This window comes from Xenopus laevis, chromosome 6S (assembly GCF_017654675.1).
Source record: "Xenopus laevis strain J_2021 chromosome 6S, Xenopus_laevis_v10.1, whole genome shotgun sequence".
In the NCBI taxonomy this organism is placed as follows: Eukaryota; Metazoa; Chordata; class Amphibia; order Anura; family Pipidae; genus Xenopus; species Xenopus laevis.
In genome coordinates, this window is record NC_054382.1 from 53,765,766 (window position 1) to 53,784,060 (window position 18,295).

The 18,295-nt window shown below is 38.2% G+C and overlaps 1 protein-coding gene across 1 annotated transcript in view; it reads right to left on the reverse strand.

Annotated features, from left to right (window-relative positions):
* grb10.S (growth factor receptor bound protein 10 S homeolog) overlaps positions 1-18,295 on the reverse strand; it is a 180,888-nt gene that overhangs the window by 83,062 nt on the left and 79,531 nt on the right. The window contains exon 3 of the mRNA XM_018269367.2: positions 8,933-9,149. Coding sequence (XP_018124856.1) covers positions 8,933-9,114 — 182 coding nt within the window. The 5' untranslated portion in view covers positions 9,115-9,149. The remainder of the gene's footprint in view (positions 1-8,932; positions 9,150-18,295) is intronic.

Sequence of the window (18,295 nt, forward strand, 5' to 3'; positions counted from 1 at the left end):
GGGGCCTCAGAACGAAGACACCCCATACGAGTTATCAGTTCTGGAATTCCAGATACTGCAAAATAAGCACATTTACAGCATTTTTCAAGGGGCAAAAGTACAAAAATGTATGTTCACCCCAGAAAACCATATGTTTTTGGAAAGTACACATTCTGACGAATCTAATATGGGTATGCACGTCTTTCTACTCCAAATTACCAAGCCGCAAAGCTTTCCTACATTTGGCAATTTTTATGACATTACAGAAAATCACCTCAATATTGCAACTCTGAAGCATCGTATCTCCCACATATCATTACATACCAAGAAAAAGCACCCTAAATATGAAAGCCAAGGGTCTGCTGAACAATTTGATGCCCAATATGCATAGGTACACATAAGTATATGGCGTATAGGGGCCATAGAACGAAGACAGTTCTGTAATTCCAAATACTGCAAAATCAACACATTTACAGCCTTTTTCAAGGGGCAAAAGTACAAAAATTTATGTTCACCCCAGAAAACCATATGTTTTTGGAAAGTACACATTCTGACGAATCTAAAATGGGTATGCACGATTTTCTACTCCAAAGTACCAAGCCGCAAAGCTTTCCTACATTTCGCAATTTTTATGACATATACAAAAATCTCCTCAATACTCCAACTCTAAAGCATTGTATCTCCTACATATCAATATATAGCAATATAAAACTCCCTAAACATGAACGCTGAACAGTTTGATACCCAATATGCATAGGTACCCCTAAGTATGTGGCGTATAGGGGCCCCAGAAAGAAGACACCCCATACGAGTTCTGTAATTCCAGATACTGCATAATCAGCACATATACAGCATTTTGCAACAGGCAAAGGTACAAAAAACTAGGTTCACCCCAGAAAACTATATATTTTTGGAAAGTACACCTTCTGCCGAATAAAAATTTGCTAAAACTGTCTTTCTACTCCAAACGTACATACTGCAATACTATGCTAAAGGCAGCGGTTTTTATGACATTTCTGAAAATCGCCTAAAAATATTGCAGTTGGTCGCATTTATCTCACCCAATTTCTTACATACAATTAGAAAACACCATAAATATTGACACTAAGGGTCTACTGAACAATTTGATGCCCAATATGCATAGACAAACCAAAGCAGGTGGGCACGTGCGGAACCCAAATAAAAACAGTGCATAAGAATTTTCTCGGCTGTCAATTCGACTCATATGAACATAGCACTCTGACTGCATATAATGTGCCGTAAGACCCCCTAACCGTACAAAGACCCCCCAAAACCATATATTTTTGGAAGGTACACCTTGTGCCGAATAAAAATTTGCTAAAATTATCTTTCTGCTCCAAATGTACATACTGCAAAGCAACGCTAAAGGCAGTGGTTTTTATGATATTTCTGAAAATCGCCTAAAAATATTGCAGTTGGTCGCATTTATCTCACCCAATTTCTTACATACAATTAGAAAACACCCTAAATATTGACGCCAAGGGTCTACTGAACAGTTTGATGCCCAATATGCATAAATATACCAAAGCAGGTGGGCACGTACGGACCCCAAATAAAAACAGTGCATAAGAATTTTCTCAGCTGTCAATTCGCCTTCTGTGAACATAGCACTCTGACTGCATATAATGTGCCGTAAGACCCCCTAACAGTACAAAGACCCCCCAAAACCATATATTTTTGGAAAGTACACATTCTGATGAACACAGAGTTGCTAAAAATATGTTTCTATCCCAAATTATCAAAGTGTAAATGAGGCTAAAAAATTACATAAGGAAAAACAATGCAAGCATAAAACTGCAATAAAAATCACAAAAAAGCAAATACAATTAGGAAAATCAACGAAATAACAAAATAACTGATCCGACAGCGTGGTTAGAGGTCAGAATGCTTGATCCAGTAGTCATGCTGTGAAATCTAAAGTTTTTAGGGAAATAACATAAGGGAAACTTAGAAAATGAACTAAAAAAACAAAAAAAAACCCCTATAAGTGTGTGTTTGTGTATGCATGGATGTACAGCTCTAAAAAGTGTATAAATATTTGCATATATGTATTTGAGTATGTAAATATGTGCAAAAGTTTGAAAAATCAAAAAAATCAGAAAATCAAAAAAAAAAAAAAAACTACTTTTACTAGTATGTGTACTGTGTATATGTAAATGCCTGTAAATACCTGTAAATAAGTAAAAAAAAGGGGCACTTACCAAATCTAGATGAAGAGGAGTCCTTTTCAGTGCTTTTCAGTTGAGACACGCCGAGTCACTGCACCAGGAAGTGCGTGGGCGGAGCAGGAGCATGTGCTGTGCTGATGCTTGGGACATGGAAGCTGCTGAATCGGTTGCTGCGTCTCTCTGCGACCCTGGAGTGGAGGATCGCCGATCTTTTTCAGGTAAGCTTGTTGCCTAGGGGGTTCTGCTGCTAGCTGCTCCTCTCTGCACGCTGATTTTGCAGTGTGTGCAGAGAGAGAGCTGTTTTAGTAAAGAACGTAGCTCCTACGTTCTTGGCACTTAAAGCCTTTTTTCAAAGAACGTAGGAGCTACGTTCTTGGCAGTTAAAGGGTTAATAAACAAGTTGAAAAGCAAGGGACCTAATACAGAGCCCTGTGGTACTCCACTAACAACACTCGTCCAATTAGAAAATGTTCCATTTACCACCACTCTTTGTAGTCTATCTTTTAGCCAGTTCTCTATCCGGGTACAAATACTATTTTCCAGGCCAACATTCCTTAATTTAACCAGTAACCTTTTGTGTGCCACTGTATCAAATGCTTTAGCAAAGTCTAAGTAAATTACATCCACTGCCATCCCAGAATCGAGGTCTCTACTTACCTTCTCATAAAAAGAAATTAAGTTAGTCTGGCAAGATCTATTACGCATTAAAACCATGCTGGCACAAACTCATAGTATGATTTGCTATGAAGTCCAGTATATTATCCTTTATTAACCCTTCGAAAATCTTTCCTACCACTGACGTCAGACTAACTGGCCTATAGTTTTGAGGCTGAGAACGGGATCCTTTTTTGAATAGAGGCACCACATTAGCAATTCGCCAGTCTCTCGGCACTATGCCATAACTCAATGAATCCTGAAAAATTAAGTAAAGAGGTTTGGCAATCACAGAGCTAAGCTCGCTAAGTGCCCTGGGATGAATACCATCTGTCCCCGGACCTTTGTTAATCTTAACATGTTCTAGTCTCTTTTGAATTTCCTCATGTGTGAACCATGCATCATTAGTTGTATTACTAGAATTGGGACTATTAAGAAGGAAACCTTCACTTACTGGTTCCTCATTTGTGTAGACAGATGAAAAATATTCAGAGTTCAGAATCTGCGCTTTTATTTTGTTTTCATCAACCAGCTGAACGCCCTCTGACAGTAAGGGGCCCACCCCTTCCTGCTTCATTTTTTTACTATTAACATATAAAAATTTACTGCTTGCTGCAATATCCTTTTCTATATCAATTTTAGCTTATAGCTTCTTTGCATGATTTATTGGCCTCCTTTTACCTTATAAATGATTCGGCTGTCCCAGCTGAATTGAAAGCCTTAAAAGCACGTCTTTTCTTACCCACCTCAACACCAATGCTTCTATTGAACCAAAAAGGTTTTGCTTTGCAACGACGTTCCTTGCTTACAAGTGGAATATACTGACAAGTATATTTATTAAGCAGCATTTTAAAGACTTCCCATTTTTGTTCTGTGTTTAACCCTGTGAAAAGCATTTCCCACTTAATATGTTGCAGAGATGCCCTTATACTGTCAAAGTTTGCACGTCTGAAATTTTGTGTTTTAGTTACTCCCTTATAGAATTGCTTCTGCAACAGAATCTCAAAGGAGACCATGTTATGATCACTATTCCCTAAATGCTCACCCACACAATTGTTAGAGATGAGTTCAGTATTGTTAGTTATTACAAGGTCCATTCAGCATATTTACAAACCTACTAGCTTTTTCTGTCTTAGCAACTCCATTACCCCAGTCAATGTCTGGATAATTGAAGTCACCCATAGCAACAACTTGACCCAGCTGTGAAGCCGCTTGTATCTGCAAGAGTAGCTGGGCTTCATACTCGACACTTATACGAGGTGGTTTATAGCATACACCAATGATAATTCTTTTTGTAACCTTTTGCCCAGTCAAAATCTCTACACAGAGAGATTCTACACCCTCACCAGTGCCAGTTATTGTTATTTCTTTAGCGCATGGCTTTAATTCAGGCTTTACATACAAACACACTCCTCCACCCTTTTTAATCCCTCTGTCCCTCCTAAAAAGGGTGTAATCATTTAAATTCACAATCCAGTCACAGGTTTCATCCCACCAGGTCTCAGTGATACCAATTATATCATAATTTTTTAGAGCATGCAATTAATTCTAGGTCTCCCATTTTACCTGACAAACTCCGTGCATTTGCCAGCATACAGCGTAGGTTACTACTTTTACTTTTGAAATTTGCATTACTTAGTAGAGAATTATATGTTAAGTTAGTATTATTCTGTTTTCCTTGTAAGAGAGGGACTTCCTTAGCTGGTAAACTGTATACCCCCCTCACTCCTCCCCCATGACCCCTTACTAACCCCACTGCCCCATCTACCCTAGCTTCCCAATAATTCTTTGTCTCACCCAGCCCCCCTTTGCCTAGTTTAAACACTCCTCCAACCTCTTAGCTATTCTTTCCCCTAGCACTGTGGACCCCCTTCCATTGAGGTGCAAACCGTCATGACTGTATAGGTTGTACCCCAAGGAAAAATCAGCCCAGTGCTCTAGGAACCCAAACCCTTCCTTCCTACACCAAGACTTGAGTCACGCATTAAGCTCCCTAAACTCGCGCTGTTTTCCTAAACTTGCACGTGGCACAGGCAAAATTTCAGACATTGTCAAAGATGACATTGGAAGACCTTTCCTTGATTTTAGAGCCTCCAATCCAGAGTTCAAACTCCCATCATCTTCACATAATCTGGCATATTTGTTGCGATGTATAAGATCCGGATCAGCCTCCATTTTCCTTTTGCCCACCTTAGATTTTCTAACTGTCACCCAGCTAGCTGCCTCAACATCCTGCTGCTGTTCTGTTCCCCCCAAACTATCTGACCCAGCTAGGTCCTGCTCAGTGAGCAAAAGACTCCTTTCAAGATTGTCAATCGACCGCAGTGTTGCAATTTGTTGCTCTAGTTCTCTAACTCGAGCCTCCAAAGTGGCAATTTGCTTACAACCACCACAGAGGTAAGCATTTTGGATCTCTTGTAAAAAATCTGCATACATATGGCAGGCTGTGCACTGAGTGAGACCTTCAATCTTGCTAGCACTCATTATCCATGTTACAGACCAAAACAGGTATAAATAAAATAAAAATTAAGGTTTAGAACAAACTTTTGACCTTGTTTGAACCTCCGTTAGTTTGAAACTCCTGTATTTGTAACTCCACTTACAGAACTCCTATATCTGTAACTCCACTTACAGAACTCCTGTATCTGTAACTCCACTTACAGAACTCCTGTATCTGTAACTCCACTTACAGAACTCCTGTATCTGTAACTCCACTTACAGAACTCCTGTATCTGTAACTCCACTTACAGAACTCCTGTATCTGTAACTCCACTTACAGAACTCCTGTATCTGTAACTCCACTTACAGAACTCCTGTATCTGTAACTCCACTTACAGAACGCCTGTATCTGTAACTCCACTTAAAGATCCCCCACTTAAAGAGTAAACACTTAAGAGCAGCTAACACTAGAGCAAGCTCCACTGGAGTCCCAGGGGTTCTATTTATACAGTCTGTTCAGGTGCAACTAATCAAACCCCACCCCACGGAGGAAAAACTAACTGCAAAATAAAACCACAGTAGTTAAATATAAACCATAATATAAAATAGCAGTTAATAACAAATACTTATCCTTTTCAGTTGATTTGTTTGCTTTAAGTTGCTTTTTTCCAGTCACCAGCCTGTTTCAAAGAGATGGATGTGATCTTGGTGACGATGGATGTGCAGAGCCTCTACACCTGCATCCCAAATGATGCAGGTGTGGAGGCGGTGCTCGAGCTAGTCACCAATAATCCACTCTATGATGGGCCTTACTCGAATTTATTCTGTATAAGAATTATTTTAAGTACGAAACCCAGTATTATGTACAAAGCACTGGGACAGCCATGGGGTCAAAAGTGGCCCCGGTGTATGCAAATGCATATATGCACAAATTTGAAAAGCACCATATATTCAGTAATGCACTTTTCAGACGGCAGACGGCAAACGGCAAAAAGTAAGTACACCACACTTATACCGGGGGTATACAGATGCACCGGTTGTGTGATGTGTGGAGCATTAATACAAGGTGTAAGTTTCACACATCCAGATACAGGCAAGAGGTAGGACATCCAACAAAGGTTGACTTGTGAGAGTTAAATTGTGGTATACATAATTAAATGCCCATGTGGCCTTATATACTGCGGGAAAACCATTAGGCAGTTAAAAGGACGCATTGCGATGCACAGGTCGAGCATAAGGGCAGCACTGGATCCAGACAGGGTGCAAAAGGGCAAACAGAAAAAACAGGATATCTCTCAACAACTAGTGGCCAAGCATTGGGCAGAAGCTAAGCACAGTCCAGCAATGTTCAGATGTATGCCCATAGATCAGATTCCCAAAAGAGCGAGAGAGGGGGACTATGACAACATGCTTTTGAAAAAAAGAGGCATTCTGGATCCATGAATTGGATTGTGTGGCACCCAAAGGACTAAATGGCCAATTAGTTCTTAGCCGTATGCTTAAATAAAGATTTCCCCTCTCTCAATTGGCAGTAAAGTACCTAGATTGTTGGTAACATGTAATTATTTTTCCTTCACTCTAGGGCAGGGATCCCCAACCTTTTGAACCCGTGAGCAACATTCAGAAGTAAAAGGAGTTGGGGAGCAACACTAGCATAAGAAATGTTCTTGGGGTGCCAAATAAGTGCTGTGATTGGCCATTTGATAGCCTCTATGTGGATTGTCAACCTACATTGAGGCTCTGTTTGGCAGTACACCTGGTTTTTATACAACCAAAACTTGCCTCCAAGCCTGTAATTCAAAAATAATCCTCTACTTTGAGGCCATTGGGAGCAACATCCAAAGGTTTGGAGAGCAACATGTTGCTCACGAGCTACTGGTTGGGGACCACTGCTCTAGGGGATAACACATTGTATCTGGCGTTTTGAGATAAAGTAAGCAACAACCAGAACTTTATTTAACGTGAATTAAATGTTTTTGTACAATATGCATTTTTTGGTTCACTATAATGATTAAAGATACTGTTTTATAATAATACACAAACACAGAGATAACGCAATGGAACACTAGTGACATCTAGTGGTTGTATTTTATTATGACATGCACTTGACTTTATATTGTACTAAGTTTGCACCAATCGCATTAATTATGCTGTTAATGACGTCATCTTGGCGCCCTTTTTTGAACGTTTTTTTGTATTTATATGATCACCCATTCACTTACAATTTATCCTTGATAAAAGGCCCCAATGTGGGCCGAAACGTTGGATGCACGAGTGATATGAAAATAAAACGAACACTTGAAAATCTGGTGTGCTGGTCTATTCTGAAGGGTAATATATATATATATATATATATATATACACATACACATATATACACATACACATATATACACATATACATATACATATATACATATATACATATATACATATATATATATATATACATATATACATATATATACATATATATATACATACATATATATACATATATATATACATACACATATATACATATATATATACATATATATATATATATATATATATATATATACACACATATATATATATATATATATATATATATATATATATATATATATATATATATATATATATATATATATATATATATATATATATATATATATATATATATATATATATATATATATCCAACCTGGAAAAAAACGCACTCACAGGCCTTGTAAATTGTGCAAACAAAAAAAAGTGTTTTTTATTCCGATGTTGTGGCTCCTAAACTCATGGAGTGCTCATGGAGGGCACTCCATGAGGAAGTCTTGAGTTTAGGACCCGAAACTATGGAATAAAAAAAAAAACACTTTTTTGTTTGCACAATTAACAAGGCCTGTGAGTGCAGTTTTTTCCAGGTTGGTTACATGTTCTTATAACCAGCACCCAGGCGGTTGCCACATTTATGAGTGCTCTGTTTCTGTAAATATATATTTATGTGTGTATGTATATAGATAGAACGTCAGATGAAGCTTGCACTCACAGGTCTTACCAAAAAAATGTAAGTGTTTATTGGTTCAAAAAAACAACTAACGTTTTGGCTAGCACTCTAGCCTTTTTCACTTTGAAAAAGGCTAGAGTGCTAGCCGATACGTTAGTTGTTTTTTTGATTCAATAAACACATACAGTGTAAAAAATGTTTGGTAAGACCTGTGAGTGCAAGCTTCATCTGTCAGTCTACTTCTACTATTTGGACTTTTTGCACCCAGGCAAAATCTACCACTAGACGAGTTGTGCTGGCTTTCTTTTATACTACCACAACAAGAAGACAGAGATCCAACTATAACTTGTTTTTTAAACAATGGTATTAATAAATCCTAATAATTTCAAAGCTCATTTCTACACACGAGTATGGCAGGTTAATTGTGGCTTAATCTGTTGGTTTGCATGTGTCTGACATATGAAACATAGATTCAACATTGTCAAAATGAGATTGTGTGGGATTAATATAGAGTGCTGGTATTAATAAATAAATATCCAACAAATTTAATTTTAGGAAGGATTCATGGGTTAACAGGACTTAATATTCGGCAGAGAAACAAGGTTGTTGCAGAACATGGGACAAAAAAAAAAACATTGTTTTAGAAAATAGTCCTTGAGACTTGATGTTTGATCCTTTGTCTGCTTACCTGACAGCATGTATATGCATTGGCTGGGAGCGCAGAAGCTTCTGTTTATGAGGCATGGACGGAAGATAGTTGGTTCCTGAGTTTGGTAGTTGGCTTCTGCTAAACTGCCCATTTTTTAGAAGTGGCACAGATTCAGAGATACTGCTGCATGTGGAGTAAAGGTTGTCCAGTGAGGAGTTCATATCATTTACCAGGGCCTCTAGATCAACATCATCATCTAAGCGGGAAATTATATAGAATATTAGAAGAAAAAAAAAATAAACACCGTAACATTTATCAGGTATATGCATCTGATACCGTTTCTATGTTACATAAAAACTTTTATTAAGGAACATGCAAGTGGTAATGTGATGAATACTTTGCATTACTAAAGGAGAAATATAATCATAATTTCAAGCTGTGATGGGTATCTCCAATATCTTTTATTCTATTAGAAACAGATAACAGAGAAGCATTTCAAAAACTACACATAAGAAATCCAGAATGGAGACCTCAGCATTTAAGCAATACATTTTTATGAAACACTTATGGACAATTTTATCAAAAAGTGAGATTACAGTTTACCACAGAAAAACTCACCTGCTTTCAATTCATTCATATGGAATTTTGAAATGTGTATTTATCAATGGGTAAAAGATACACTTCACCGTTTGATAAATACACTTTTTTAAATCCCATAGGAATGATATAAAGTGGGTGAGTTTTCTGTGGTAAACTCTATTCTCACTTTTTGCTAAATCTGCCCCTTAATGGTGTGGTCTTACACTATATACAAATGCAGCCACTTTGGTTTGTGTGTTTGACACAGAATAACTAAACCCAGATATCCCACTTATCACATTTAACACAGAAAATTGTGTCACAGCATACCATCTAATTAAAGCATTCACCATTGTGAACAATGCTAATGAAAAGGTTAAATGCATTAAATAAGTTAAGATGACTTTAGATAACACAGATTCTTCAATTAATCCAGAGTCATCTCAATACATATACAAATTCTTTTTTTTATTAAAGCATTCATAGCTGTTGTAAACTCATTTAAAAATCTCAGATGTCAAAATATTGTCTTCCCCTTCTCTATGCCTTAGGCATAAAGGTAGGGCAGGCAATTACTTTCACTTTCCATTCAGCACTCACTAGACGTCAATGCACTCCCCACATTTCCCGCCCGCTTTGCCATTTAATTGTGTAACCAGTGCGTGGAGATGATCAGGTCCCCCATTCTGGAGCACAAACAATATTTTGAGATGATTCAAGTGTCCACAAAATGGCTCCTGCCTGCTTGCTATAATTATGAATTTCCAGACCGAAGGAAACAAGATTCAAATAATGTTTATAGTGTAATTAAAGTAAATTTTGCTTGAATAACGTTTTATAATAGGATTTGGAATATTTTTTTTTTTTAGTGACGGGTACCCTTTAAATAAGCACATCACACTTTGAATGGCACACTGTCACAGAAAAATACTTTCTATTTGCATTACACCAAGAGAAAAACAGAGTTACTGGCAAACAATGCTGGAACCTACTGTCACCAATTCAAATACACTAGTCATGGTAATTTTTTTGGGAACCCCTGAATTGGAGGAGAGGATGTGATCACTGAACAGGAGGATAAGGAGTGGCTAAGTTGGATATAAAAGAGGGTTGAATGAAAAGGCACACTGGCATGTTGAGATAGTCTTCTTATTAAAAACTGCAGCAATCACACCTTTACTCACTGGCAGTCACTTTTCAGAGGAACTGCAAAGATTCTCCTAAGGATAATGATGTAATTTTCCCAGAAACTGAATTTTTGTAACAAAATCCGGCCAGCGTGAGCACAGACAGGTGCTAATCAATGCAATTCTGGGAAGAGAAAATCATACTTGATTTCTATTTAAACAGCTCTGTTAGGTGAATCTATCTTGTACTGTATGTAGGAGATACTGCAGCAGTGAGTGATCGGAGTGCCTTATAGTTCCTTTATAGTTAAGATATGCGTAATTGTCAATTTATTGGGTCATACATAAAGCTGGCCATAGACGTGCAGATTTTATTCTTTGTATGATGAACAATGGTTCATTTAAACCATTAAATAGGAAAAATAAATCAGATGATGTTCTGGATATTAAATTACAGCAACCTTACAAAATTTCTGTCCGACAAATAGTAATGACAGTCATCCATTGATATTGTAAGATAAGTAATACATGGTCGGCTCCTTGTTTTTTTGCCCTTGGCGTGTCCTCCTTTTTGGTTTACAGGACTGAATACAGGTGCCGGTAAAGGGCGCTCGTGTTGATGGTGGGTGGGAAAAAAAGCCCCCTTTGTCTTGTTACAACCGGTGACTGAGCTTGTGGAGCACTGTCTGCATAATAATAATGCCCAAATATAAAGCTAATATCGTAAGCTATTATCGTTATATTGATGACATTTTCATTTTGTGGCAGGGCAACCGGAACTCCCTAGAGAGTATGGAGGCAGACCTTAACGAATTGGACACACCTGTAAGCTTTACCCTCTCAATTGGTGATAAAGAAATAGAATTCTTGGATGTCTCCAATTCATTGGAAGAAGATGGATTGGGCTATAAACTATACCGGAAATCAGCAGACAGAGATACTATTTTACATTATAATAGTTTCCATCCACCTTCAACCAAAGATAGTGTTTCCCAGTTCTTGAGGGCAATCCGTAATAACTTATGTAAGAAAAGGTGTAATTAACAGTTACAAGAAGCGTATGATCGCTTCTTAGAGAGGGGCTATAATCATACAACACTAACTTTGGCAATGACTAAAGCTCTAAAGTATAAGCCACAGGAAAAATCAGAAGCACAAAATGACCCAAAGAGAATGGTGATTACCACACAATATAATACCGGTACTTCTACCATAAAAAATATTGTCAACAAAAATCAGTAAATTCTGGCCAGTGACAGTAGTTTACCAAATACCTTGACAAAGACCAATGTGGGGATTCAAAAGAGGGAAGAATATCAAAGATGTTTTGATGCCCACAGATCCCTTAAAATGTTACTATATAGCACCATTACTTTGGCACCACTTAAAAATGGGTGTTATAAATGTGCTGCTACATGCACCACCACTCATGCAGTTTACATCATAATATGTCTATGCGGGCTGACCTATGTAGGTAATACTCAAAACACTATCCGAGAACGTATGGCAAACTATTGGTCATCTTTAAGGGCTGCATTTGAAAAAGGACAAACTGATATTCCTCTGTATAAACACTACTTAGAAAAAGGTCATGGTCCTCCCACCTATTAATTTATGGGTATAGACACCATTCCCATCCCTAGAAGAGGAGCCGTTGTCGCCTATTATTACAAAAAGAAACCTTTGCTCTTATATATATATCTTTTTTGGACGAACGTTAACATTGTTTTTAACTGATGGATACATGATTTTAACATTATATATTATGGATATTTCTGTTTAACCTCTAGGTGGCAGCACCAATCACAAGGATCATGGGACTTTTTCAGCCTGATATTGGACACTTTATGGTAGGGGTGGTCTGTGGGGGATGTGCACATGTGTGGCTATAAATATATGAATTAAACCATTTGCATTGATCTTGATGAAGATCCCAGTGGGGTCGAAACGTTGATCTAAATAAAATATCTTTTTACTTTTTCACAAAGTCTCTTGAGTGGAACTGCTCCTCTTCCACAAATTTATATATATATTCCGTTGGCACCAGGGCATTATCTTCGTTGTGATTTCTCCTTCGCTTCCTGTTCCTTTAGAACATCCGACATGTCGCATGCGTTTTGTCGCATAGCGACGTGTCGGCTCCAGACACGTTGTGGAGTTCTAGCCTAAAGGGGACCCGTCACCCAAAAAAATTATTCCAAATCCTATTTTATCACATTAGTCACGCAAAATTAACTTTAATTACACTGTATAAATTATTTGAATCTTGTTTCCTTCAGTCTGGAAACTCATATTGATAGCAAGCAGGCAGGAGCCATTTTGTGGAGAAAAGCCTTGTATCATCTCAGAATCTTGTTTGTGCAGCAGAATGAGGGCTACACAATGAAATGGTAAAGAGAGTGGGGAAATGTGGATGTGGGAAGTGCAGTGACATCTAGTAAGTGCTAAATGGAAAGTGAAATTAATTGCCTGCTCTGCCTCTATGCCTAGGTCCAGGTCTTGAGCTTTTTGGATAACAGGTCCCATACCTGCAATTCATTCTACCATTTAAAATGGTATTAAATGCCTTTAACTTTTTTTTTTTAAGGTTTTAATTTATACATTTTCATAACACAACATAACACAAGGAGGCATTGCTATGACATTGAAATAGGGGTCACACAGTACATTATGTCCTAAGATGAAAGGGCATGAGTTAAGAGGTCATTCAACACTGTATTAGGTAGGTATCAAGAGTTGTTGCAGTACTCTGTTAGTACGTTCAAACAAAGGGGACTGCCGCTGGGAAAGTCTCCAGTCATAGATCCCATACTTTGCCATATTTTAGGAGAAATCACCTTGCAAGATATGCTAAGTTTTATAACTTTGAACTTGCTATTCAGTAGCTGGATCCATTGCCAGTGGATGGTTGAGGGCTCCACTTCATCACTAATAATTTCTTGGCATAGAAGTAGTGTGTTTACAAAAGTGTTCTGGTTTTGATTAAAGGGGCTACATCTTCTACTATGCCCAGCAAGCATACATCCAGGTTAAAGACTCATGGTAACAAAATTTGATCTTCCAGGGAGAGGAAGGTTTAACAACACCTCAAAGCTCCAATCATGCAAATATAATCAACACCTAACTTCATGAGATGCTTGCTGATTATGATAAAATGATAATGCTGACTGGAGGAACAGTCCAAGGTATTTATTCCAGAAAGATCTTTTTACACGTCATGATTGAGAAAAACCAATTACATAGTTAAATTGGGTTTAAAAAAGACAAAAGTCCATCAAGTTCAACCCCTCCAAATGAAAACCCAGCATCCATAAACACACCCCTCCCTACTTTTAATTAAATTCTATATACCTATACTAACTATAGAGCTTAGTATCACAATAGCCTTTGATATTATGTAACTATGTAACTATGTATGTGGGACAGACAATACGTGCGATAAAAGATAGAATACGAGAACACAAATCTGCGGTAAAATTGAAATTAATAGATCAGGCAGTGTCATGTAATTTTGCAGAGAAGGGCCTTGGGGTTCAACATTTAATGTTCCAAGTGGTGGATAGCATTCTGAAACATAGGTGGTAACCGTGCAAAAATGTTACTTAAAAAGGAAGCTATGTGGATACGCCGCCTTGAGACTTTGGAGCCCTGTGGCCTTAATCAAGAATATAACCTGCATCCCATATTCAGATTCTTTTTAATCATGGTTTGCTTTTAACTTCATTGTGATCAGTGTTTTTTCTAAAATTTGGTCAATTTCACTGTTTCGCAGATACTATGTCATGACATTGAGATTAAGTCTGGATGAATATAACCAGCAGTAAATAAGTGGACACTTTATTGATGTATAACATTGTATCTGTATACGTTGACTTTATGTTTCTATTCTTGCTTCAATTTATTTCTGTTTTATGCCCATAGATGCGAGTATAAATTTGTGTGACCATGAGTAGTAACTTGAAAAACTGCAAAAAAACGGGCAGACAATGAAAACCACCTTCTCTTCAACCTCAGATGCGGTCAACATGGGCTCATACCATGCAGCATATGTCTGGACACTGTAAATCGCCACAAAGCTAAGCAGATGCTACAGAAGGCCCAGAAACAACTGATAAACAAACATAAGACAGACCCATATTACAGCCGATGCCATACAACACAACATCACTCAGGTAGAACGAAGCTTGACCTCACTGTTACCTACCACAATCTGGGAGAAAGTGAGGGGTTTCAGGAAACAAGCACAGCTTTTACAGCACAATAAGAGAAAGGAAAGGCAACTGAACAAGTTCTCCATTCTGGTATCATCCAAAAAGAGAAATTAACCTGGAGGAGAAAAGGAGGAACTGGGACTCCGGAAAACAAAGTAAAGTAGTTAAAGAATCTGTCTGACAGGGCTCTTACCTTGCCAGAGATGGAGGTCCTAGATAAAGGGTTAAACTTTGCAATTGCTCCAAAAACCATCCCTGTGGTATATAGCACAGCCACTGAAGCCTCAATCTATAACAACAAAGTACATCAGAAGTTTGGACATATGTTGTGATGCTGCCATCATCCACTCAAAATCTGCTTTCATTCTGTCATAGACCTCTTAAAACAGCTGAAGGAAGACAAAGCTATTGATTGGGCCACATATCATCGCCTCACATTTGAAGACTGCCAAGTCCAGATTCTAGACCAGGAGAATGACTAGTTCTAAAGAGATGTTAAAGGAGAAGGAAGGATATCTACTGAAGCAGTTTATTGCCAATAGATTAGCCACAATAGTGCAAGCTAGAACACTATTTATTCTGCAGAATACTTTACCATACCTGAATAAACAGCTCTAGAAATTCTCTCTGTTTGTTTAGGATAGCAGCTGCAATATTAGCATCACTTCCTGCCTGAGTCTCTCCCTGCTCACTCATATCTTTGGGCTCAGATTATAGCAGGGAGGGGGAGATGGGAGGGGGACTGGGATAGAAGAGCAAAAGTCTTATACAGAAGCCCATGTATACACAATAGAAGGAAATACAGAGGACTCAGAGCAGCACTCACTTTCAGGCTTTACTGGTGTATTTATATAGACTTTTCTGATAAAGCTTACTTTGTTTTAGTCTTTCCTTCTCCTTTAAAAAAAAGCCACATATGTAAAAACAGAAAAACCAAGTTTCAATAGAGGCAAGGGCTGTGACATCTATTGTCTGCCATATCCAATGCTGTTTTCGCACCTCTCCCTAAATAGTTTTTTAAAGGAGAAGGAAAGGTACGGAGGTATTTCATTGCCAATAGATTAGCTGCAATAGTGCAAGCTAGAATGCTATATTTATTCTCTTGAATGCTTAACCATACCTGAGTAATAAGCTCTAGAAGCTCTGTTTGTTTAGGATAGCAGCTGCAATATTACCTGGGTGTGACATCACTTCCTGCCTGAGTCTCTCCCAGCTCACTTATAGCTCTGGGCTCAGATTACTGCAGGGAGGGGAAGAGGAGCAAACGGAGCATGCTCACGCCACTGGCAAGGAGGGTTAAACTGAAGGCAGGAAGTCTGATACAGAAGCCCATGTGTACACAATAGAAGGAAAGAAATTAAGTGTTTCTTTTGACAGAGGACTCAGTGCAGCATTACTTTGAGGGTTTACTGGTGTATTTGTATAGACCTTCCTGATAAAGCTTACTTACTTTTAGCCTTTCCTTCTCCTTTAACACTTCAAAGCTTCAATCATGCTAATACAATAAACATCTAACTTCATGAGATCCTTGCTGATTATGAAAAAAAGATTATGCCGATTGGAGCAACATTCCATGGTATTTATTCCAGAAAAATCTTTTTTACAAGTCATTCTGAATTGAGAAAGCCAGTCAGATGACTGGTGAAACATCTTCAAGAAAAGCACAGCAGGTCCAGTTGTTCTAAATTATTTCTACAGATAAGTAATTACCTTATTCAGGTGCTGGGATAAAACGTTTGCGATAACTTTACATCAGTATTTAGAAGGGAAATTGGATGGTAAGACTTGAATTATTTCAAGAGAGCCAGCTTCCCTAGTCCCCAAAAGTGTGCAGTGGAGTTACATTTCCAGGTCTTCACAGAGAAGGTGATACCAGGCATTCCTGGAGCCCTTCTGACCCTGGGGTCTTCCTGGCCGGGAAAGCTACCTTTAGCTTCAGTTATGTACCCTAGTGTTATTTGGCAAACAGACAAATCTCAAGTTAGCCTGGTAAATGTAATTCCTTGGAAATATTGGTCTAGTTCTACCTGTATATAGGTTGCTCACATAGAGTAGAGGCATGGTAAATAATCAGCAAAGGAGCTGGCAAGGTCCTTGGGGTCTGTTACATATATACTTGGCACCATTTTGACTTTGGAAATCATTGTGGGGGGTGACTTAGTTTAGCCAAGTAAGCTAGGGTCTTCTCCTACTAGATGATCCACTTAATAGTTTCTTACAGGTGGAACAGATATGTGCCAATTCAAGGTCTCTCCGAGTAAGGATTAAGGCTTGGCTTCTGCGCTTACTCTCAAAATAGCAGGGATCAGGGGGTCACGTGCTGTTGCTTTGGAGGCCTTCCAAACTATATTGCTGTGGCTCGCACCAGTGTTCATTTGCCAGTACGTCCCATAATCTACCTAACCTAGCAGGGAGTCTTCAGATGTGATGCTGAGGTTAGAACCTGGTGCATATGTTTAAGTATAGCGGGGGGATGTTCTGAGTGGGCTCTAGGAAGAAACAATTTCATGTGCCCATTGGACAAAATCAGAGAAGACCACAGCCATCTATCTGGGATAGGAAGCATTTGCCTAGAGATTGACAGGAGAATTGCATCTCAGTGTGAAATTTATACCTCCAAATGTTGAATAGTCCAAGAGTCTCAATTCAATGTTTTATTGGGGTAATCACTGGGGCAGAGGCATTGAGCCTGTCTAGCACTGAATACAGCACAGTATTAAAGTTAGTCATCAAGCATAGCAGGCAGAGAAGGTATATAGAGATCTTAGTAAAGTTAAAGAATAGCACATCCCTGCTAAAGGGAAGGGGCATGTAGAGATTAACCAGTTCCACTGCCTGATTTATTGAGTATACAAGTGAGGTACTATGTATGTAGGTAAAGTAATACAATTTGTAAGTGTCGCTGGATTAGAATAGAGACAAGCTCATAGTTGCTCTTTGGTTAGGAATTTTAGCAGCTATCTGGTTGCAGGGGTCCAAAAAAAAAAAGGCAGTGGTTTGAATGAGAAACTGAAATATGAATCAGAAAAGGTCAGAATAAAAAAAGAATTGATAGAAAGGAACAATAGAAAATAGTAGCCTCAAAGAGCAACATTTTTGGCTGCCAGGCTAAGTGGCCCCCATTTGAAAGCATCAGAGGGAAGCAAATAATAAAATAGTGTAAAATATAAATTAATACTAATTAAAACTTTGCTTAGAACTGACCATTCTATAACACTATATAACTAAATGTTATGCATTTTCATCTTTAAATAACATCAACAAACTTGCATCATCTGTAAAAAAAAATACTGCCTTCAGTTCAAGCACTTCATAATCACTTCACTTCACATGATATTAAGGGTTTATCATATAGTAGACCCTTTGAACCAGGGCTCAGTCCCCCCCACAGTAACAGGATCTGCTGTAAGGTGACCTTGCCACTGCATAAAGAAACAGGGATTTTTCTAAGACCTACTCCTTTGAAGATCTCTAATCCCTCTTAT